The 25,642-nt window shown below is 38.4% G+C and overlaps 1 protein-coding gene across 1 annotated transcript in view; it reads right to left on the bottom strand.

Annotated features, from left to right (window-relative positions):
• Positions 1 to 990: 990 nt before the first annotated feature.
• The window catches only part of PTCHD4 (patched domain containing 4), a 180,068-nt gene continuing 155,416 nt past the window's right edge, over positions 991 to 25,642 (bottom strand). Inside the window, exon 3 of the mRNA XM_047102519.1 lies at positions 991 to 2,624. Within this exon, the coding sequence (XP_046958475.1) occupies positions 991 to 2,624 (1,634 nt within the window). The remainder of the gene's footprint in view (positions 2,625 to 25,642) is intronic.

Genomic DNA, 25,642 nt, shown 5'->3' with positions numbered 1-25,642 from the left:
TCATTTGCAGTGGGTAAGCTCTCTGAAAGCAGCCAAACCAGCCTTCCCAAGTATAGCGAACCATTAGACCTCAATGAAAAGCCTTATCAACTGTTTAGCTCCAACATGAAATTTTAACCCTTGTCCACGTGGTAATTGGTTTAAATGCCTTTTGTGTGTGTATGTTCTTTTTTTTTATTTTTTATTTTGTTTTTTTCTGAGGTCATCCAAAGCAAGAATCTCCAAGATTGACATGATAACGTAGAATCTAATGGACTCACATCTCTGTTTATTTCGCTTATCACACAGTTGTGTAATACTCTTTCTGTTGAAACACTTGAGTTGTTTTGAGTTGCCATCAATGGATCTATATTTGGCTAAGGCAGGTTTGACTTTCTGGAGAAAGTCCAGCCCATCTGCAAATGGACAGCTTCTTCTACACAAACATCAATGTTCACTAAAGACAAATCTAAGTATATGTATATATGGTATATATACATATATATGTACACGTAAAATGGATTGGGAAGTCCTTTGGTTTAGACGGGATTAAATATGTACTTCCCAAGTGCATAGGTTTCCTTTGACCAACCTGTTCAAAACACAAATAAGAAAAACGCCATGGCAATTTTGACATTTACTGTCTTTTCCCCTACTTAGAGGCCCCCTTTCTACTCCTCTCCATCTTTCTTAAGCATTTTATTTTTAAAAGCAGTGAGATCTTTTGGCCTTCCAACGCTTCATTCATTCGTCCATTCCTTGGAAGAGCTCTAAGATCACATCCCCAAACTTATCTTTAGTGGAGAACAAGGTTGTAAAGAACATTTCCCTCTTCTTTGATTCTCTCTTCCCCCCAGGAAGCGGACACCTTGATGTGTCATGAACAATTCACTCTTGATCTGACTTTCCTTGTTACCCCTGGCCAGCCCAAGCAGCTGAGGAGTGAGCTTTACTCTCCCTGCATCATTGTGCAATACTGGAAAAGAAAAATAATCCATTTGTCTACACCCTTCAGACTGTAGTGACATGATCAGGGTTCTCTTGAATCTCTATGCATTCAATTTCCTCTCTCTCCTTCCGTTTGGCGCGTTTCTTTTTCTTGTGGTGCTTTTTGGAAGGGGGGAAAAAGGTTAGGAACACGGGTAAGATAACAAAACAGTGCAGAAGTGTGCAACCCCCAGTGAGCAGCAAGCATTTGAACAGTGTGAAGGTCAGGTTTGAAGGCACAAATAGGAGGGGGACCAACCCAATAAGAAAAGAAGTAACATTTTGCAAAATGGCTGTCCCATGCTCTTGTAGGGAGCTTTTTATACATTGTGTTCGGGTGTGCTCAGTTGCTAGTACAAATGTGTAAAGCAGTGGTGCACAGTGGTCAATGGCAAAATTTAAAGTGTAGATAAGGCACAAGATAGAAATGCAATCCATGTCGACGTTCCATAGTGTCATTAAGCCCAGAACGCCCAGCTCAATTGAGGTGACACTAAGAATTAGCCAGAAGTTTCCCAGAGGGTGGATCACTAGGAAAAAAGTCAGGATTAACACCAGGAGGACACCAAAGCCTGCAATCAGAACAGGCACCGTGACAGACAAGCCATAATGATCCGTGAACACAAAGGAGGGGTTGAACACGATGAATCGGATGCTCTTTGACAGGGACAGGGGCCTCAATTTTTCCAACACTTCTATGACTTCCTTCTGCTTGTCTCTGCTAGTTCTGGCCACCAGATACAAGCGAGAAGCGATAATATTGTTTTCATCCCCTGCTTTGGAGAAGATGATATCGTTTCGAAAATGCTGGAATTCTGGCTTTTTTAAAAATGAACTTTGTAGGACACTGATAAAGTCACTCTTGTTACTGGCACTGATGTTGCTAACTTTCAGGAACTGGTAATACTGCTCCACCCAGGACACTGCAGTGAACCCACTACAGAGCCTCCTCAGATCCTCCTGGACGCTGCTGTTCCAGTACTCCAGCGGCTCGTAGATGTAGAATCCTATCACCGGGCTGTAGTTGCTGAAATATTTCTGCTGAACCATGGCGTAGGAAACACTCGGAGAATCACTGGCTAGTAGATTGATGATGTTGGCCCTGTCGCTGATCTGCAAGCACCCCATGAAGGAGAAGGAGGCGTAAATGAGATAGAGGATGACGACAAACGGCTTCACGTAGATATTGGTAATCCATTCGTTGTAATGTTCGCGTAGGAAGTGCTGAATAAAATGGTGCTGGTAGGGGTTCGTCTCATGATGGGATGTCTGTTGATGCCCGTCACTCATCACTGTCTGGAACCACACAGGTTTGCGGTCCAGGTACTCCGCGGAGGGGATCTTACAGCAAAAGATGCTGTGGTAGCGGTTTTGCTCTAGTTGGCCCGCGAAGACCAGACAGGAGCCAAAGAATGAGAAAATGTAGAAGTAGTTCAACAGAATGGAGACACACATGTTCTGACAGAAGACCTTCACAGCCTCTATGTTTGTGAATGGGCTGGCACCCATGCCAAAGGTAATGAAGTACAAGGAGCTGGTCATGGTATAGGTGACCATCACATCAGAATAGGCATCTGCAACCCTGTCTTTGAAGGGTAAATTCTCTCTTGTTCTGCGCCATCCGGACAGAAGCTCAAACACTCCTTTAGTTCCATGACCTAGTTTTTTTTAGAAAAGAGAAAGAATCATTGTTTTTATTTCCTCCTATGGCTCAAGTGAGCTCTTTATAGACTATCTATGCTAAGCAGCACTTTATACTCTAATCTTCAAAATGCTATGATCCTCGTATCAGGGTCTCAAAATCTGAGTTACGCAACAGGATATAGTTAGTCTGGGTGTCTATTTTAGCGAAGTCCAAGTTAATCGGTGTTCTGGATAAAATTAAACATGTAGTGTCTATCTTATTAATTTTACAAGTCGTAAGTATAATTGACATTATTATGTGATTCCCACCCCCACGCCCCCGTCCCAGACACATGCTGTCTCCCTAAGTGGATCATAAGTTGTAAATGGCAGGGACTGTTATTCATACATCTTCAAATGCCCCACTTCAACTGACTGCTCGATCAATTGATGTATTGACTGACAGTCCCTAACCTCCATTTCAAGCTGACTTATGGGCTGATTTAGGAAATTATAAGATGATTTTAAACACTTAAAAATCACTTAAAATTGATTTTGCAATGTTTAATAATCTGCTTGGTGGCCAAATGGCTTAGAAACCAATTCTTATAGATTTGATTAATTAACATTGGGTGTGAATTGAAAAAATCCGCCAGGTCACATAAAAGACAGGGGAAGACCTTCAGAGAAGAGATCATAGCAAGTATTTCCTTTGGGTTCCTCACAGAGCTTTTATTCACACAGTATGAACGCTGACATTTACTTCCTTAAAGTGGATGTGGAATGCTTCTTTTTAATCAGCTTCTGTGCATTCTTTAATAGGCATAAATAAGCAAAAGCTTTATTCCACAAATATTACTTGAGCACCTGCTATGTACCAGATACTGTTAGATATTGAACTGCCACCACCCTCTCCGCTCCCCACCTTGCCTGCTTCTTCACCCACCCCAGGCATTTAAGAGCTCTGAAGATACCACCACTTGCTTCCTTACCAGCCAAAGCAGAAAACAGCTGGGAAAGCAAAGGAACTATGCTATACCTTCAATTTCCCTCTTTTTCACTTCCCTGAATTAGCTCTGTCAATTACCATCTACAATGTATCAATTGGTAACTTTCTGACTGAGAGAAAATCTTCATGCATCACTCTTGCCCTTGTAGGCAAAGCAATACTACACACAAACCTTTTCTATGAATGGATACAAGCTGTGCTTGGGCTCTTCTCCAAGAAATCCATTAGAGGAGGATGTAGCTTAAAGGCACAAAATGACCTAGTTCAAGAAAACTTGGAAAATGGATTTTGTGGGACACCTAGATATTGGAGCAACTCACCTAGCAATGCTTTAACAAACAATGGCTGAGGTCTTACTATAATCACTGATCTTGTGTTGTTGATAGAGTTGCTAATTGGCATACATAATTTTCCCCTTTGTTACTTTTATTTGGGACTACAATGGGCACAATTAAAAACCATTTCTCAGCCTACCTTTCAACTCGAGGTGGTTCATATGATGTATTTCTGGGTAATATAACTGATAGTCACCTAAGGATGCTTATTAGAAAACCAGAGGCTTTGCGGTAAATGGTATCATGGAGCCACCAATAAGAGCCATGGCCTACCATCCTTTCTAATTATCTTTATTTTTATTTTTTTTTTTATTTTTTTTTTAAAATTTTTTTTTTTCAACGTTTATTTATTTTTGAGACAGAGAGAGACAGAGCATGAACGGGGGAGGGGCAGAGAGAGAGGGAGACACAGAATCGGAAACAGGCTCCAGGCTCTGAGCCATCAGCCCAGAGCCCGACGCGGGGCTCGAACTCCCGGACCACGAGATCGTGACCTGGCTGAAGTCGGACGCTTAACCGACTGCGCCACCCAGGCGCCCCTTTATTTTTATTTTTTATTTTTTTACATTTATTTATTTTTGAGAGAGCACTAGTGGGGGAGGGGCAGAGAGAGAGAGAGAGAGAGAGAGAGAGAGAGAGAGAATCCAAAGCAGGCTCCAGGCTCTGAGCCATCAGCACAGAGCCCGACGTGGGGCTCAAACACAAAAACTGTGAGATCATGACCTGAGCTGAAGTCAGATGCTCAACCGACTGAGCCACCCAGGCGCCCCTCTAATTATCTTTAAAGAGAACCCAATCTCTGCTTATCTAAGCCACTGTAAGTAAGGTTATCATATACAGTTGAACTTTTTCCTAACCAACAAAGCTTTGTAGGTGAGTTAACATTTCTTAAACCTCTTTTATGAGGAGCTAAGAATTCTTGCTTTATAGTTAATTTGACTCTAGTATTTAGAGGTTTAAATATATATAATGCTAATATTTGATTAAAAAAACATTGGTTCATCTCTTTTGGGAGTTTTTAAAATTAATTATTAATTGTTACTGCATTGGGGTTGTTCTTATCCTAAATATAAATCTATTGATTCTCCAAAGTTCTCTCTTCTGGGTCTCCAGTCAGAAAAGATAAATTTATCCTAGCAAATAGAAAAGATTAGGCAAATTGCATTTATGTATAAGGTAAGTTTTTTGTTGTTGTTGTTATTTTGGAGGCAATGATCTATTACTTATTACATTTAATTACTAGCTCAACATGTATGTGCATTGCATTAGGTCTAATAATTCTTTAATTTTTTAAAAATGTTTATTTTTGAGAGAGAGTGAGAGAGACAGACAGACGGAGTGTGAGTAGGGGAGGGGCAGAGAGAGAGGGAGACACAGAATCTGAAGCAGGCTCCAGGCTCTGGGCTCTAGGCTCTGAGCTGTCAACACAGAGCCTGGCGTGGGGCTCGAACCCATGAACCATAAGATCACGACCTGAGCTGAAGTCAGATGCTTAACCGACTGAGCCACCCAGGAGTCCCAAGTCTAATACTTCTTAACATCATTAATTCTTCATTTCTATCTTCTGCAAGACTCCTTGACAAAACAGAATACTGGCTCTTTCATTCCCTTGACAAAAACATAATATTAGAATATTAGCTGAAGTAATTAAAATAATTCTTTTAATTAGAGCACTTCTCTTCTGAAATGAGGACTCTTGCTATCTTTGTAGTTATAAGGGGGAGAAGGCTACATGGGGCTACAGCTAAATTTGGCTTTCCTTTACTAATGGTCACTTTTGTGAATATTAGGTACACTATGTAGGCCAGATTGTTGCTTTATATAGTACAAAGGTCTGTACGTGTGGGAAGATGATGCTAAACTATATTAGGTTAACTAACCACTTTAAGTGTGATAAAGTGAAAACTGAAAACATAATTTCCAAACTTTGTTTGGAGAGGACATTTTATCCCATTCATAGGTTTGGATATTTTACAGACTATTCCTACGGATAGGAATCATTTGATTCTCACCATAATCTGGCCATTTCCTTGCTGGTCTAATCTATGACCTGCTTCAGCTAGGGTAGTCTTTCTTCTCACCATGAACCTGCCCATGATCGGTCTTAAGTTCTTAGTTTTATTCATGCTTTTTTCTCTGTCTTGCAATACCTTCTCCTTATCGCTGGTCATATGGACGTTTTGTCCATCAATCTGTTAAGTGTCAGCTCAGTTCTCTTCTTTGCCAGGAATTCATCTCCGACAATTCCAGACATATTGATTTTTTTTCTGTTCCTTAAAGTCTTACTGCACTAATTAGTTACTCATTTTGGCACAAAACCATGTGCTGTTCTGCTCTGGAACAAAATGGTTTTCCTAGGATATGTTCTATTTCTTTGGTTAGACTGCAAATTCTTCAAGGTCAGGGAATACATTTTATGCTTCGCAGAACAATCTGGCAGAGTTATAGATGCCCAGAAGATGCCCACTAATCTCTTATTGAATTAAATCAATTCTTGATTCTAGATGGGTCATAAAAATGTATCTTTTCATTACTTATTCTAAGATTTATTATGCATCTTTATATCTACATTGTGTCCAGAAGTATACATTTTTCATTCAATTCAACCCAATATGTATTTATTTTGACTTGTTACACATGAGAACCTAAACTAGTCAATATATAAAACATAAAGGTAAACAAGAAACACACTATTTTCCAATATCTGTCAGACCAGAAGGTCATTTTCACTTGGGTAATTCTGAGACAGAGATTATAGATATGAATTTTATAAGCTGTCCTGTAGGATGTTCAGAAGAATTTCCTGACCTCTACTAACTAGATGTCAGTAGCACACTCCACAATTGTGAGAACCAAATATGTCTCCAGACATTGCCAAATGCTGACTGGGGGACAAAATTGCACCCAATTGAGAATTACTGGTGTAGTTAAAAAAAAAAAAAGTACACACACACACACACACACGCATTTTAATCACCTTTTCCTGATTGTAAAAACAGGACATACTTCCATCAAAAAAATCGGGAAAGATGGAAAAAATAATGGTTCAAAGTTATTTTATATTCCTGCAACACAGATAATTGCTGTTAACAATTTCGCATATTTCTGCCAGTTTTGTATGTATACAAGTATGTATTAAACTTATCCATCCATCCATCCATCCATCCATCCAGATTGGTAACTACTTAATTATCTGACAGAACAGGGCTCCTGTAAAGAGAAATTAGAATTTGGGATTACTCTTGTTGCTATCCAGTTGTCCTGTCAACTGTGGGAAGCCTGTTTCCAAACCTCTGCAGTGTTTTCTCTCTTGGTTTCTTACTTTTGACTTTGGGTTCCATTCTGAGGCTAAAACCATTTTTTGAACATCTACTCACTTGAAAGAAGCCCAGCTATTTCCCATAGCTTTTTAAAAGTGTGTATTCACTAGTTTTCCACACTTGCCAAGGGTCCTATTGCAATTCAGACAAGATACCTGAAATTAAAGAAAGTGACCTACCATCACAGATGATGATGATAGTGTGGCTTGCCCCACTGGACCACGACCTGAACTAATTCTATTGTATTTCCTTTTGGTGCCTTAGTCCTGACAGTTTGTTGTTTCTCTCCCACTCCTGCACAAATCCTTAATCTCCACCTAAGGCCTCTGCTTTATGAACCACTCCATTCGAGTTGCTGACTGGTGAGAGACATAGACGTGAGCCGTTAACTGGATTGTAAAGAATAACCGGAATTCTTTCTAAGCGGAGATGAATGCTATGGACTGTGAAAAAACACACCTGGTTCTTTCTGCGGGATCAGGGAAAGCTCCAAAAGTTTCTGACACATAGAGGATGATGCAGTCTAGACTGATGGAATAACATGAATTCAGGCACAAATGCCTGTAAATCAAGAGGAGGTGGTTGTGGTTTGAATATTAGCTTGTTGGTATAGCCGGTTATGCCATTGCTGGAACAATGCATTTACTATTTCAGGAGATGACTGCCAAACTTTGATCATGATTTCCTTCAATTATTAGCATATATTTGCAAACTATATTACAATACCATAATAAGCGGCTCGACTGGGATAACTAAGCTTTCTCTTGGCAAAGTTTCATGAAAAAACAAAGAACTCTTAAAAATGCTTTGGATAGACTTGGAACCGGGAGGACAATTCAAGGAGGGCAATGAAATAAAAGATTTGGGTGTATGTGTGTATATTGAATACTCCAAAAGTCTTCAGCAATGTTGTTGGAGACCTCTTTCCAAATGAAAGCAAAGGGAAGCCTTGTGCAATAACAAGTGAAACTTACATGACACCTGGCTAAAACAAAATCTGGATATTGAATCAGCGTTTGATTAGTATTAGGAATATTACTCTATTTGACAATAATTTAACAATTTCTCCTATTTACAATGGATAAATATGACAAAAAAATGAAGATTATGTGGATTCTTCTTTTGGTCATGGTATTGTAGGTCAGCCAGAGAGAAAATTTTGAATGGTTAAAATTTAAGAACATACACTTTTGTTACCAAACAAAACTGATTTCAGTCATAAATGAGCTGAACAATATTCAGAATGGGTTGTAATTCCCTTGAACCCGAAGTAATCACTTTACAGACAACTAAACAGGACTTCTAAAGTAAGACAGATGTTCTCTGAGAACAGATTCCTTCCCACATTTAACAACATTTCTCTAAACTCTTGTATTCCAGTGTAAATTTCCATACTGTGATTGTACCTACAGTGACTTAGGAAAACTCTGGTGACAGGACTAGGCCTAAAATGACTTCCTTCAAAGGAAGTATTGTTCATCAGTAAATGCAATACAAATTTGACAGTTTCCATGTCAATCCCAAACCCAATCTCTCCCCAAACCAGAATTCCAAAGAAAATACTTTTAACAAGGATCAAATCTAATCAGAACTAATTGTAACTGATTCAATTAGTACTCCCTACTGGGCTTTTCTTGATCTATTACTTTAATAAGCACCATCTGTGGGCTTCTAATTCTTTCTAATCAGCTGAATTAGAATTCTCTTCATTTGCCTCGAGGAGATGTACTAGTGGGCCTCCCTTTATACTTGAATATGTCAAGCCTTCTGCAGGTCATGAGAGCTTGATATCTCTGGTTTCAGCAACATAAGAAATAAGGCAAAAATAATATTCCTTCTTATGATCTGCTCCAGAGAAATCTTTTTATTTCTTTAATCTCATTTATTTATTTCTTTAATCTCATTTATTTCTGCTTTGGTTGGCTATGCTTTCAGTAACTGTGTTTGTGGAAATCACCCTTAAGCTCAGGTGGAAAAGCATATTTTGATTTTCTACTGGGCTCTCAGGCTAGGTGACTTCCCAATACTAATCAAATGAATAAATAATGAATGAAAAAAATAAAATCCAGCCAACTGAGCCAGTAAAGCAGCTAACAGCAGCAACAACAACAACAACAGCAACAACAATAACAACAACTCCACCCCCCCCACCACAAAATCTGGATATTGAATCAGCATTTTTAGTTACCGTTCACCTGTTCAGCATTATATGGGATACTCATCCATTGTTCCTTCTGTTTAGTTGGCTGTTCCCGCTTATATTTTAAAGATACCACTCAAACATGATCTCATCTCTAATATCTTCTGCTTGCCCTCTTCATCCCTAACTCACATGCTTAGGAGCCTCTCTGCATTCCAACACATATGGTAATGTCAACTAATAAAATCATCCATCGGTGTGCCTGTTTTTTTTATGTAAGTCTGTAAGGCCCTCACTGTCTAGGGTAGGCACTGTCTTTTCCATTTTTATATTTCAATTATTTGACACTAATTGGCGCTCAATAAATTTTTGTGAAATTGAATTGGCCATGATCTGTGTCTAGTCTTAAAGATATTCTTAAGGGGCGCCTGGGTGGCTCAGCCAATTAAGCATCTGACTCAGTCTCAGGTCGTGAGTTTGAGCCCTGCGTCGGGCTCTGTGTTGACAGCTCAGAGCCTGGAGTCTGCTTTGGATACTGTGTCTCCCTCTCTGTCCCTCCCCAACTCACACTCTGTCTCTGCCTCTCTCTAAAGATAGATAAACATTAAAAAAGATATATTTTTAAGTGTGCTTGCAGTGATTATTACTAACAACTCTATATTTAGCATAAGTGTCTGTGAAATAGAAATTCCCTCATTTTACTGAGAAGGGCACTTGAGTGTTACCTTGGTGGTGATTCTATGGCAGAGGCAATGATAGGTATCAGTGACGTTCAATTGCAAAGTAGCATGTAATTCATTAATTTGACTGGTTCAGCGTTACAAATGTCTGAGAAATGGAATATCAAATTAAAAAGCTTGTTCTAAATTGTTATTTGGCAGGGTAGAAATGATTTTGTAAAGTACTCCTGCTCCCTAAGAGATGGATTTTTTTTAGACATTTTCTAATCCTCATAATCTCTCACCTGGAGGTGGTGATCAGTGTGTATTTTAGACTGACTACTTTTAATCAATGTTCATCAGAATAAACAGGTGATTATCAAGCTCTATACACAAAGGATGGCCAGGGCTCTTGCCTTTTGATACCTATATAGCCTAAAAGACATAGAGTAGGATGTTATTTAACAGGAATTTTCTTTTTTTTTTTTAAAATGTTTAGTTATTTATTTATTTTGGGAGAGAGAGATAGGAAGTGGGCAGGGGAGGGGCAGAGAGAAAGGGAGACAGAGAATCCCAAGTAGGCTCTGCACTGCCAGCGTGGATCCTGACGCGGGCCTTCAATGGGCAAACCAGGAGATCATGACCTCAACTGAAATCAAGAGTCAGAGGCTTAACAGGTTGACCCAACCAGGTGCCCCTCAACAGGAATTTTCTTTTTTCTTTTCTTTTTTTAATATGAAATCTATTGTCATATTGGTTTCCATACAACACCCAGTGCTCGTCCCAACAGGTGCAAGCTGCTGTTGCCAGGGGCATATTTGATTGTTTTACCTGAAACTTGTGATGGTGTCGTGCAATGGGGGTGGGTCTAGCTTCATATTACTGTTACCCAGGAAGTGACTTCTCTTGAAATGTTCCCATCCCCGTACAGAAGGAAATAGGCTAAAACGCATGGTAAAGCGGCACCATATTGCAATGAAAAGAGGAATTAGAAGGAATCTGAACAGCCACTCATCTCTTAGCACTTAGTAGGAGGTTAGAGGATTTTATTAGGTTCCTAAGAGAAAAAAAATGGAATTTAGTAACAGATTCTTACTGGATGTTTTTTCAGAGCTGTTGTGTATTTTATACATATCCTAATGTATAGAAAAGGGCATATAGTCTCACTCCAGAGTTGCATTCCATCATTTTTGCTAATTTATTTTGTAGTTCTACATAAAGTTGAATGTAAAGAATCTAATAAGTGTGTGTGTGTGTGTGTGTCCTCACATACACATGTGAGTATATGTAGATCTCAATATACATATGAGAGAGAGAGAGAGAGAGAGAAAGAAGGGGAAGGAAATAGCAATAGAGATAGGGAATGGGATTGTTTCAAAACCTGGTGACTATTGCAGCTAAAGTTTTAATACTCAGAGGGGGCAAAACTAGGTAGACAATGTGGTTACTAGCACATCCCCAGAGTTAGATTGATTGAGTTCAAATCTCAGGACCCTTTCTTCCTAGCTCTGTGACCTTGGGCAGGTTGTTTTTTTAAACCGCTCCATATTTCAGTTTCCTCATCTATAATGAGATAACAATGGGGGCTACATCATAGGATTGTTATCAGTTTCAGATCAGTAAACATATGCGCTTGGCACACGGTAAGTGCTCTATTGAATGGAAAAATTTGGTGCTGGCAACAGCAGGTTGTTTGCATCAAGAACATTCCAGATCATTTGCCTTGGAATGCCACCTTCTGAATGCAGCTTGGTTTTTGCTATCTTTACCACCACAGCTGAGTTGGCTTTGGGGGGGGGATCCCCAGTGCTCTCTTTTCAGCTTTTCTTGCTGTGGCGCCTCCAGGGCTGCAGAAGCTGAAGCAATCCTGCAGAGCCAGCGTGCATACGATGGCTTGCTTTCTCGTCCTCTCCCTCTTTCTGGTATTCCCATTCAGGGGAAAAAAGACTACAAGCAAGCTATTTGTTTTTTTCTCAATGCTTCCCATGTCTTTCAAGTTCTATGAAATGAAGATACATTGCTTTTGAGAAAGAGAAAAGCAGCTGTCAAGTTGGCCTTGGGTGTTGCCAGGCCCTGGTCTGGCACCCACAGTTAGGCTTAGCGTTGACCACAGACAGTCTAGTCTGGCAGAATTGCATCAGATAAGACCAGTCTGACTGAGATGGACTGAGATAAAACAAGGCCACCTCATGATTATGACCGAATATAAGCAAAACATAAAAACAAAACCAAAAAACCGCCATAAAATGGACCAAACACCTTCTAATGTCAAGAATGGTAGGAGTGATTGCTGTTTCTTTGCCAATCACAGTTTAGTCTTCATCTCCTGGTCTTTAGTCTGGTCTTCTTGCCTTCTAGGTGTCAGTATTATTAAGATAACTGATCACAGAATTATCCTCTTTTCTTGATAGTGACCAACCGTGCTGTCTTGAACCCTCTTCCAAATCACCTAACACATGCAAAAATCATATAAGTCCATTCTAATACCTTATTCCTGAATTGTTCCACAGTCCCCAATGGTATGTGTTCTTCCTCAATGTAATGAGTCGGTTAATCCAAATTTCTTCATTTATAGTAGTATTCCTGGTGGTCCTTGACTGGGGGGGCATTGGCATATTATTAGGAATAGGTGTTTTTGGAAAACAAAATAAGTTAAAGCTTTTGTTGTTGACTTTAAGTTGATTTCTTTGAGTTTAGGAGTTAGAGCAGGAGTACTGAGTCAGAGTTAAGCCCTGAAGGATTTGAATTTCCAAATCAAGGGATGGCTTCCTGGTGGAAGAGATATTTTGGTTGTGTTCTCAGTGAGAAAAGAATGCCAGTTGGGTATATAAGTGGGAAGATGTTCTGAGGAAGATAACACAGATATTAATAGGAAAAGCGAGGAGCAAGCAGTCATGTGATACTAAGAAATCATTGTTTTAAGCAAAGAAGAGCAATTAATGGAAGAATGAGTGGTCAGGCTGAAAATCTTAAAATTGTTAAGAGAAGTGAGTTTGCAGTTTAGAAACTAAACACAAGCACATGCCTAAAAAGTCAAGACCTAGACTAAGGAATCATATGGAAGAGAATAATAAATACAAGAACTTGTAAGAATGAATGAAAATTAAGATATAGTGTTTATTGAGTGAAACACATTTAAAGAAGAAAAATTAGTTAGAAGAATTAATTCATTCGTTTGGAGGACATTTCCTGAGTGCCTCCCATTAGGAAAATATGGTCAAATGTCATCTTTCTGAAGTTTAATAACTCCCATTTGTCCCACTTGAAAACCATATCACATCCATATGTCTGAATTTATCAGTTCATTAATTATAAGCTTTGGGAATCTTCTATCCTATAAAGAGTAAAAGTGGTGATAAATTAGGATTTCTGTAACACGAAGATCTGGAGAATGATTTCAAAATGCCTGATTCAATCATTGGGAAACATGTTTGAAATAGAAGTAATCTTACTTAGCAAACCTAAATTATGCATAGCTTTAGTTTCCTAATAAATATCACTCAAAAGAAATCTTCAAAGTTGTAGCATGAATTCTTGAAAGAAGTGTAATGCTTCAAAGGGCAAGTTTTCTGGGAGCATCCTTGAGTGTTTTGTGACTTTTTTTTTTTTTTTTTTTTTTACCAATGAAGATGAAATAAAATATCCCATGTGTTGGAATTTCTCTCTGAACAGAATGGCTCAAAGCCAGTGGAAACTCAATTAACCAGAAAGCCCAGAAATTGGATCATTTGAATAGCCATTAAATTAATCAACCAGAACTTCCTTTTTGATTCAACTTTTATTGGTTGATTAACTTTATTGGAGAAGATCTTTCTAAAATGCATTAGACTTGTATTACTCTTCTGTGTTCTGTCCTAAAGGAAGGAGGGAAGGAAGGAAGGAAGGAAGGAAGGAAGGAAGGAAGGAAGGCAGAAGGAAAGAAAACAGTATGTGTAGCAATTAAAAGGTTGTACTCTAGAGTAACACATTTTGGTTCCAGTTCTGGCTCTATCACTGTGTGATGTGTGATGTGGAGAGAATCAGTTAGTTTAACTTCTACGTGTCTCATTTTCCTAGTCTAGAAAATGGGGATAAAAATGGCACCTATTTTAAGGGGCAAATAAGAAGATCAAATGAAATAGTAGCTATAATGTGCTTACAGCAGTGCCTGGCACACAGGAAGCACTCAGTGAGTTAGCTGTTGTTATTTATTGAATAATACTCCACAGGATCATCATTTTATTACGCACACAAAATCAGGAGGCAGTATTGCATATTGGTTAAAGCATTACATGCTGTGTGGGTTTGAGCTTCCTCACTGCCATCAACTAGATGTATGACCTTAAGCAAATTAACTCCATGGCTGGATTTGGCAATCTGTAAAATCAAAAGCATAACAGTAGCTGCTTCAAAGGATTGTTATGTTAAAGGAAAAATAGACCCATGGAACCCTTAGTACAAATATCTGGCACACAATTCGTGCTCCCACAAATGCTAGCTATTATTGAAGAGTATTATGTAGTTGTAGAAGTGTGGGAGTTTGGATGAATGTGTACCAGGCTTAGAGAAAAGTTTAAAAGTTCTCTTCTCTGATTTTTATTTTGAAACTTGCTCCTTTTTTTTGTCCTTAGAAGTTAATTGTGGAAAAGCACTGATTAATAAAGGGTTTTAGTTAACTAGATTCAACTGATTGTGGCATTCCTTGCGTGAGTGTTCTTATTCAAGGTTGCTAATAGAGTTGCTCTCATTTAGCAGGAGGGAAGCTGAAAGGGAGCTTTCCAGACACTGTGTGTTTCTGACTCACAGAGGGAACCCCAGTCATTTCCAGAAGGAGAACACAGCAGAGCTGCTGGACAGATGGCTGAGTTCCATCAGTCCAGAGAGCAAAGAGACCATTTGCAGAAGGCCCTAGAAATGACAGAGCTGATATTATTTGAATGTATCCCTGATGAATACAGCCTTCCTTTTCAGCTGAGAAGGAAGTTTTCTAGTACTTTCTAGTACTTTCTCCACTTTTAGTGGTCCACAGCTTAGCTTGGCTTTGTCATAGCATGAATTTATAAATAAGAGTTACATCTTTTCTGCTTCTTATTATAACAATTTCTTGTTAGGTGTTAATTCTCAAAGGCAGGGGATAGAGGACCGTGGGTCATGTGGATAGTAGCCTGGCAGAGGGGGTCCTGAGTATAGGCTTTTGTGTTCATGCATAGCTTCAAACTTCAGCGATGTTATTCCCTAACTGGATACCTCCATGGATACTCTCCATGTTGGCTTTCTCACATGCAGAGCAGAGAACGTAAGCACCTACCTGACAGTGTTGCTGAGAATAACAAATAACAAATAAAAAATAATAACAAATAAGGTAACCCACATAAAATGTTTACCACAGTCCTTGGCACATATCAAACACTCAGTAAATATTAGCATCACTTTTTGCTTATGGGTAAGCGTTCGTGTGGGGCTTAGGCTTTGTGTTCGTTGTTCACTACAGCACATGGCTGTTTCATTCTTGAAGTTATCAATAGAAATGACAGTCATGATAACATGGCAGGCCACTAAACATAGCTTCAGTGAATGAAAATTGTAGGCAACACTTATTGCCTCTTGTGATAAATCTTACTCCTTTCCATCTTGATAATCCCTATGGACTTTGTCCAGCCCATTTCCATTAGGCAAAGATTCATCAAGAAACAATCATGAGAAGAACATCTGTTCTTCATGAGAAACAGATGAAAACTCACCCAGATTGCTATGACTATAAAACAGCTAACTGGACTCTTGGGGAAGGATGAGTTTTGGCCATGTGACCGTTAGAAAGTTTAGGGAGATAATCTGAAGGTTTCGAGCTCTTTGAGGTATATGAAAACTCTAGGGCTATTCTAGCATTTATAAAAATTAAAAAAAAAAAAAAACCAAGCAGGCCCACATTATTTATTTCCAGACCATTTTCACTTATAATTGACTGACAACAATTCAGGGCTCAAAAATAGTACATAAAGAGCTGATGAAAGAATATCAGCAGCTTGCAAAATTTATTATCTCTGTGACACCTTCTGAGATTTCTCAAGAGGTAGACTCTATTAACACTGGTAAGGAATCTTCAATAAAATAGCACAGCTCTCAAAGAAATTGATCAACTAATCAACAGATATCGAGGAAGGACCTACCATATTCAAGTTGTGGTGCTACACGACAGCACACAGCTTTACCCTGATGAGTGTATCTTTCTACATACCCAACAAGTGAACATCCTGTCCAGATACTTTTTGAAATTTGCAAAGTTCCTCCATATTTAGAGTCGATGTTAGTCACCCCCAAATTTCCAAAATCTGCTACTAATTGTATACTTTGGAACATATGGCAGTTGTTCTGCCACATACCCAATAATTCAAATATTGGAGACGATAGCATGGAACCTTCCGTCTTCTCCAGGCCAATCATCCCATTACTTTGACTCTTCCTCTGATGACATCTGCAGAGGACTCAATTTGAAGAACTGTATAGCAGTAAAAGTGCCTTGAAACCAAGAACCGTGTCTTCATTTTTGTTTGTCCCTCGGTACCTAGCAGTGTCATAAATGCAGCAAGTACTTAAAGATATTTTTTGAGTCTTGTGTTGTTAAAGTTTTGTAGCTAAACATGCTAAGTTCAAAAGCAGGCTGAAGCATTACAGGGAGTGGCAGATGGTAAGTCCTGTGATCATCTCTTAATTACAGTTCGGGAACACAGCAGAGGGATTGATATCTACATGTTGTCAATTATTACACGCATTCCATCTTCTGTACTGTAGTGGGTGATGACATTCTAGTAAGTTGATGGCAAGGGTGATTTTTGTAACAGATGTGGTCAAGTCAATATTGTACAAAGCCTGTTTTCACCAACTATGGAGGTGCCCAAAGGCAAGATCTATTTCTGTCTCATGCGGCAGAGTATCCTAGGAATGCTTCTTGGATAGGTTTACAAGATCGGCAAATAGCTAATACATGTAAAAACAAAACAAAACTAAAAAAGACAGATTTTCCATACTAGCTCACCATGCAGCATGGCAGGCCTAATTTGTCAGTGGAGTTGCTTGACACTTTAGATTTATACTAGGAAAAGGAAGTTAAGCTTCATGCAAATCTACAAGTGGAAATTATTTCTGTATTCAACTTAAGGAGTTAGTCTTCTATGAAAATAGAAATGCTTCTGGGAAGATTTACCTTGTAAACATAGTGGTTCTTCATTCTTTTGGCTGAATGAGTTTGTCATATCCTTTCCTAAAACAGATATGTGTTGACAGAATAGGCTGGGTACAAAGGAAGGAGCCACTGATGAGCAGATGTGCACAAAGGGGATCCTGAAGAATATCACTGTATACGAATCCCACGAACCCTTCATTTAATCATTAGGAAACGGAGTTTCCGAAGAATCCATGATATACAGCATTTACAAAGTGATTTTGGTAGTCAGGACCAGAATCTAAATCTTTAGCCTCTCACCCCAGTGTGAGTAAACTGATCTCGAGAGCAGTGACTGTGTTCTTTGGTTCTTTGGTTCTTATGTAACCATTTCCCAAGGCACTACTTGGCACTTAGTAAATATTTATTATAAAACTGAGGACTCAGTGGGTACCTCTGATCTTCTAAGATTTCTGGTGTTCTAGTGTGTTGGGGAAGGGATATTTACACTTCATGTTTCCAAGAAGAGGTAACTACAATCCATTCTAATTTGGATAGCGCTGGAGAGAGTACTTGTATTTAATAAGTGAGTAAGGAGGGTCAGAACTTGCCCTCAGCTTTCTCATTCCCTACTTTTCATGTTCCCATGCATAAGTGGCTTCCATCCAATATCATTTGGATAGTGCTGAATAGTATATTCCATTTCTTCCTTTTATGCTTTAATCATTCCTTCAGGTACTGGGAATAGCTGATCTGATGGTTGGAGCCTGATGATAATGTACCAGTAGGTTGGCTGCTATTCCTCTAAAACAAGAAATAAGCTGAACCCTATTTCTCTACCCTGCACTACTTATATTAATGAATGAGTAAAGAGGGTGAGGGCTTGTCCTCAGTTTCTCTTTCCATGTGGAAGCACTCCTGGCCCTGTTGTTCTAATGGGAGGCCATCTCTTAATGTTGGCCTCCAGTACCCTCTTCTGACAGCAACTGGATTTGTGAGGAAAACCACAGTCTTCCATGCAATTGGCTGCTAAGGAAATCTTAATGGGGGTGCCTTAAAGACCTAATTCTCCTTATAGGAAGGAGAGGGGAAATCTAGATTTAGGATTCGTTAGGCAGAGATCCCCACATTAGCCTCTGGTACAGTGTAAGGTCTCCATTCCAGTTTTACCAGGAACTTTGGGAAATACCATCCCTCCATTTATAAGGATGAAAATTTGACTCTTGTTTAGCTCCTTGGGTATATATTCTCCACTGCATGGAACCCAGCAGTGGGGAAGGTTGATTGATTGAGATGACTGATTTCCACACATTACCTATGACATGATCACTGAAAGAATATATCTTTCATTTAATAGTCTGGTATTAGTTATACAGTAGGCATATCATAAACACTCATATCAAGGCTGCAGTTTTCTTTCTTATTTGTTATTTCATCCTTCCAAAATGGCATTTTATTTTCTAAATTGCATTTTTATTTAATTTGTTTTTCTTTTAAGAATCATAGACTGAATGCAGGACAATTGTGAATTAAGCATAGGTTCTTTTTTTTGATGTTTATTTATTTGTTTTGACAGAGAGGCAGAAGACTCAAAGAGTAGGGGAGGGTCAGAAAGAGCGAGAGAGAGAGAGAGAGAGAGAGAGAGAGAGAGAGAGAATCTCAAGCAGGTTCTGTGCTGTCAGAGCAGAGACTGATGTGAGGCTTGTTCTCACAAACCATGAGATAATGACCCGAGCTGAAATCGAGTCAGCTGCTTAACCAACTGAGCCCCCCAGGTGCCCCTAAATTGCATTGTAAACCATCATAACCCTGTAGCTAAAATGTTTGGTAAGTTACAGAATCTTTTTGGCTAATATTAATTTTTAAATATCTCTGTAAAGAGTATCATTCCCATTATTTGACCTGACCCCATGCTTTTCAACTATTTCCTCTATTCAGTAATTAGGCAAATCTGTAAAGCATAGATTATGTCTTAGGAATTTTCCTCATTGAATAAGAATGGAAGCATGGGGGGAACATGGGGTTAACTCTACGTTTAGCAGAAGAACTTCTCAACAGTAGTGCTGGAGATTCAAGGTCAGTTCAATGTGCACATGGTACCACTCACATTTCTTTCCAATGGCTGTTTAAAAAAGAGTAAACACAAAGAAAGACCAGAGCGAAACAGCAATGAATTCATCAGCTTGCTTAGGATACCAAAGGCTTCTACCTTTTAACCCCATGTAGACATCCTTCCAGTTAAAAGCAAAGTCACTTCAGGAAGGCATGCATCCCTTGCAAGAGGAAGGAGGGCATGCCGCTGAGGGGAAATAAAGAGGAGTAAAAACAAGGGAAGGAAGAAAGCAAAGAAAAGAAGAAATAGGGGGAACAGAAACAAGTTTCCTTTTTTGGTCCCTACTGGTACTGGGGCCATTGGACATCAGATTCTCCCTATTTCTCCAATAAGAGAGAAAAATCCCTGGAGAAAAATCCAGTGAAGGGTTTGTATGAATAAACAGAAATATTTCCTCCTAGATTTTTTTTTCTTCAGGAGAAGACTAGGAGTATCCATAAGTGGAAGAGTTTTTGCTCCTACAAGAGACAAGAGATTAAGTCCTGACAAAGCATCAAAGTAAATACAAGTCTAGAAGGGCCTCTCCCCCTTTATAGCAAGGCTATATAATACTATATATGACACAAATCCTGGGATTGTCAAAGAGTTTCTCCCATGTAATATGCATAAATACTTTTTATTGCTTCTCTGTTGTTCTTATCAATTTACATATTTTGCCAACTTCCTGAAGCAATATCTGACGTCTCTTTGCTCCTCAATACCTGAGCTTTCACTGTACTATGATCATTATAGGTACTTAGGGAACATTTCTGACAAACTTGATGAAGTACTTTTCCTGACTGCCACCAAATAGGACGTTATTTATGAAATGGCTGTGGAAACAATTGTAATCTATCATGCTCCATAAATGTAATGTAGGCATAAAAGTGTAAAGATACTAAAGATTTCTGAATTCAAATCCATCCTGTTGGGTACAGAAAATTAGTCTGGGATCAAACATTTGCTGAAATAACTTTGCATGTTCTAATGGGGTTTCCAAATTAAGTAGAAAAAAAAAGAAATGAAGGCGAACCCCTCCTTGTAACAACCCTATTGAGATATGTTTCGTACAATCCACCCATTTAAAATATACAATTTAATGATTTTTCGTGTATTAAAGAGTTGAGCAACCATCACCACAATCAATTTTAGAATTTTTCATCACCCCAAAAGAAACCCCATACCAGTTAGTGGTCACTCTCCATTCCCCATCTTCTCCCCCTGAACCCCTAGTCCTAGGCAACCACTAATCCACTTTCTGTCTCTATAGATTTGTCTATTTCATGTAAATGAAATCATATAATAATTTAGTCTTTTGCAACTGGATTCTTTTACTTAGCATAACGTTTGCAAGGTTCATTCATATTGTAGCATGTATCGGCACTTTATTCCCTTTTATGGCCAAATATCATCCCACTATATGGCTACACCACATTTTATTTATCTCTTCATCAGTTGATGAGTATCTGCTAATATGAGTCAAGCTGCTATGAACATTTGTGTGCCAGTTTTAGTGTGGGCACACGTTTTCATTTCTCTTGAATGTATACCAACGAGTAGAAATGCTGGGTCATAATTCTATACTTAGCCTGTCAGGAATTATCAGACTCTTTTCCAAAGCTGAGACACCACTTTACATTTCCACCAGCAATGTATGAATGGTTCCAATCTCTTGCAACTTCATCAACATTTGTTATTTTGTTATTTGTTACTGTCTGACATTTTTTATTTTGGCTATCCATGTGCTCATTGTGGTTTTGATTTGCCTTTCTCTAATGACTAATGATGTCAAGCATATTTCATGCTTTTTGGCCATTTGTTTATTTTATTAGGATAAACATCTATTCAAATTCTTTGCTCACATTTTACTGGGTTATTTGTTTTATTATTAGGTTATAATAGTTCTTTTCATATTCTGAATATATGTCAGATCAGATATGTGATTTGGAAATAATTTTCTCCCATTCTGTCAGCTGTCTTTTCACTTTCTTTGTGGTGTCTCTTGAAGCATGAAGTCTTTTAATTTTGAGGAAGTCCAATTTATCTTCTTTTTGTTGCTTTTGAAATCATTTCCAAGAAGACTGCTTAATCAAGGCCATCAGAAGTTACTCCTATGTTTTCTTCTAAGAGATTTATAGCTTTAGCTTTTCACTTATGTCTGATCTATTAGAGTTAAATTTTACTTATATATAGTGTAAGGAAGAAGTCCAGCTTCACGATTTTTCGTGTGGATATCCAGTTGTTCTGGTATCATTGGTTGAAAAGACTGTTCTTGTCCCACTGGATTATCTGGGCACCTCTGTCAAAAGCCAAACCACCACAAATGTAAGAATTATCTCTTGAGTCTCAATTCTATTCCACTGATCGATTTGTCTGTCCTCATGCCAGTACCTCTGTGTCTTCATTACTGCTGTGTTATAGTCATTTTCCTGATCTACAAACATGGGATGTTTTGCTGTTTACGTAGGTCTTTTAAAGTTTGTTTTCAACAGTGTTGAATAGTTTTCAGAGTACAATTTTGCACTTCAATTCCTAATTATTTTATTCTTTTTAATGTTATTATAAATGGCATTGTTACCTTAATTTCATTTTTGAATTGTTTATTGCCAGTATGTAGAGATAGATTTGATTTTTATATATTGATCTTGTATCCTGCAATCTTGCTTAACTCATTTATTAGTCCCAAACATTTTTTGGTGGATTCTTTACAATTTTATATGATGAAATCATCTTATCTCCAAATGAAGAAGTTTTGCTTCATCCTTTCAATATGAATGACTTTTATTTCCTTTTCTTGCCTAATTGTTCTTCCTGTAACTTTCAGCACAATATTGAAATGATTTGGTGAGAGCAGACTTCCCTGTTTCTGATCTTAGGGAAAAAGCATTCACCATTAAATACGCTGTTAGCTTTGGATTTTTCATAAACGCTTTTCATCATGTGAAGGAACGTTTCTTTCTATTCTTAGTTGAGTGTTTTTATGACAAAAGGGTTTTTCAAATGCCTTTTCTGTGTGTATTGAGATGATCATGTAGTTTTTGACTTTTATTCTATTGATATGATGTTTTACATTAATTGGTTTTTAGATGTTAAACCACCCTTGCATTTATGGGATAAGTTCCATTTGGTCATGGTGTACAATCCTTTCTATATGTTGTTGGATCTTATTTGTTAATATTTTGTTGAAAATTTTGCATTTATTATTATTATTATTATTAGTTTTCTTTCCTTCTGGTATCTGTTTTGGAATCAGGGTAATACTGGCCTCCTACAATGATTTGGGAAATGTACCCTTCTCTTCCCTTTCACTTTCTTAAATGCAAAAACTGTTCCTACCTCTCATGTCTTGCCAGGACAACCTCCTTCATTTTGTTGATAAATTATAGCATATCTAAACTTCCTCATCAGTCAGTACGTAGGAAAGTAGCTATGTGATTTGAACCAATTTATTCTAATCACCAAACAGTATTTATAATGCTCCCACATGATTTAAACCAATTTAGTTTTCCCACGAGAGAAGTCAGGTGGGAGATAGAGATCGAGGTGGTGTGCATTGCAGATGTGTAGCATTAAGCACAGGGAGGAAAGAAATGCCTGGAGCAGACTTACCCTCTAAGAAGCAGATAGCTCGGTTCTAAGATGAGAATAAAATCTCAGGATTTCACAGATCACTCTACTTGTGATTAACATTATATTGTTTCCTACCTTTTAGACTCTATGAGAGGAATCTTCATGTTTAATCTTTGAAATCCTCCTTCCTAGCAGAGGATCCCCCCACCTCCTTCCTTCCCTCGTTCCTTTCCTTCCTTTGTTCCTTCCTTCCTGTCTTTCCTTAGAACTGCATTTCTAAACTCCTGTAAACTCAGTGGCGATAACTCACTGATGGCTCAAAAATAATACAAGGAGTGCTTGGGTGGCTCAGTCGGCTAAGCAACCAACTCTTGGTTTGGGCTCAGTCATGATCTCACGGTTTGTGAGTTCGAGCCCCTTGTTGGGCTCTGTGCTGAAGGCGTGGAGCCTGCTTGGGATTCTTTCTCTCCCCCTCTCTGCCCCTCCCCTGTGCTCTCTCTCTCTCTCTCTCTCAAAATAAATAAACTTAAAATAATGATAATAATAATAACAATAATATAAGCAGGTCAGGAACTACAGTTAGATTAAGTGCTATTTTCTTAGTTTAGCTCTTATTTTGACTTAACTACTTGAAGACATTGGGGAATTAAAGATTTTAAAAACAACAATAACATAACCAGTAACCCAACAACCTGTCTGGTTCTTGATGAATTAACATTTTCTGGCCCTCCTCATGACAGTAGGTTTTACTGAAATGCTCAATGTTAAATGCTGTAAAATTATTATCCTTTAATCCCTAAATATCTGCTGCACATTAATGTTTCTTTTTAACAAATCAAGTTAACAAGTAGTTAGTGATGGTAAATGTTGGGGTTTGGGAGCTAACAGTCAAGAACGAATTCTTGTAACATCTTCGGTACAAAACGGTGGTTTTATTAAAGCATGGGGACAGGACCCATGGGCAGAAAGAGCGGAACTGGGATTGTGAGGAGTGGCTGATTATACACTTTCTTTTTTAAAAAATTATTTATATTTTATTTTTTAATATGAAATTTATTGTCAAGTTGGCTTCCATACAACACCCAGTGCTCATCCCAACAGGTGCTCTCCTCAATGCCCATCACCAACTTGCCCCTCCCTCCCACCCCCCATCAACCCTCAGTTTATTCTCAGTTTTTAAGAGTCTCTTATGGTTTGCCTCCCTCTCTCTCTAAGTTTTTTTTTTTTTTCCCCTTCCCCTCCCCCATGGTCTTCCGTTATGTTTCTCAGGATCCACATAAGAGTGAAAACATATGGTATCTACCTGTCTTTCTCTGTGATTCTACACTTTCAAATTGGGATAGGGTTAGGGATAGCATAAGTCTGTAAGGAATTTGAAAACAAGATTTCCAGGACCTTGAGGGGCTAGCTGTTGTTAGGAAAAAGTCATTTACTGCTGTCTGGTAAAACCTTATTCTTGAGACCCTTCAGATGTGTACCCGTGGGCCATATGTTTAGAGGATGGTCCAACATATGTCTCGGGGAGCAGAGATAAGGGAGGATTTGCTACAGATCCTCAGGATCCTGGAGGTTGGGCTAAGTCAAGCTAAGGTTGCCTTTTGCCTCCAGCAAAGCGTTAGCATGGAGGCAGCTAAGCTCCTTGAGGAAGGTGACTCTGCCCGTCTCAAGTACTTGTCACTGGGCTGTAAGTTTTTAGGAAGCTTAATTTTTCTTCTATATTTCTTTTGCCTTTGTTCTCTACATCATTTAGTAACTTGTATGCTCTGGGTATTGAGTGATTAGAGAGGAAACTAGGTTTAGATGCCTTTTTTATTCTGAGGGGTTTATGATCTCATCGAGTGAAGGCATATATTTAAGAAATACTTAAATAAGAATTCAAGATGCTTTAATCCAGGCAAGCAGGCATTTATTTTTTACCTACTGTGTTCAAGGCACGGAATATCATTTAGAGGTGAAACTGTTGGAGCCCAGGGAAACAAATACATGGGGAAATTGAAATGAAGGGAATGATTTTAGAACTCAGAAAATGATGAGCATATTGGCTGACAAAGAAATGGGAGACATTCATGATTTCAGCCTGAATATTAATTAGCAATCGTTTTCCCTTCCAAACAGAGCAGCCAATTAAAAAAAATGTCAACTACTTTGATTTCCTTTTAATCACATATAAATAAATTCAAATGCTATTCTTTCTTTGTCTCTTTTGATGGGGCAATCGTCAAATATGTCTTAACTTGAGCCAATTTCGTATGCTTAAAAGTAACCCACAAACACTTTTGAATCTCAAAAAACCTCAATGTTTTCCTTTGTTCCAAAGTACAAAGGAAACATACTTCATATAGTGCTTTCTGTTTAAAATTACAGAAATGAATTGTTTTTCGTGGAGCTCTAAGGAAAGTTTTTCTGACATTTTTGTGATCCATGGGAGAAGGGTCTGGTCAGAGCATTCACAAACACCCACAGAATTGAAGCAAGACTTCTCCATAGCCAATTTCTGTCCATGCATTTAATTGAAAAAAAACATACATCTGCTTTTTGAGTTTTGCAACCTAATTTCCCTCCCTCTAGTTCCATCCAGGCAGTGCAGACAGACAGTTCAGAGGAAGTGGCTAAAATGAGACTATGAAGCATTCTTAATTTGAGCGCAGATGAACACAATATATGCAAACTTTTTCAGCTCAAAATTTGACAAGTTTTCTCACACACACTCAACAGGAAAAGAAAAAGTTACTTGTGATGGTGTTTTGCTTCGGCGCAGAAGTACCTATGAGGAAAGAGGGCTTGTTAATT

Source organism: Lynx rufus, unplaced genomic scaffold, assembly GCF_022079265.1.
Source record: "Lynx rufus isolate CCGP_SWC_20201006 ecotype Redwood Valley unplaced genomic scaffold, mLynRuf1.p SCAF_6, whole genome shotgun sequence".
In the NCBI taxonomy this organism is placed as follows: Eukaryota; Metazoa; Chordata; class Mammalia; order Carnivora; family Felidae; genus Lynx; species Lynx rufus.
This window is presented reverse-complemented; position numbering and strand designations above follow the sequence as displayed.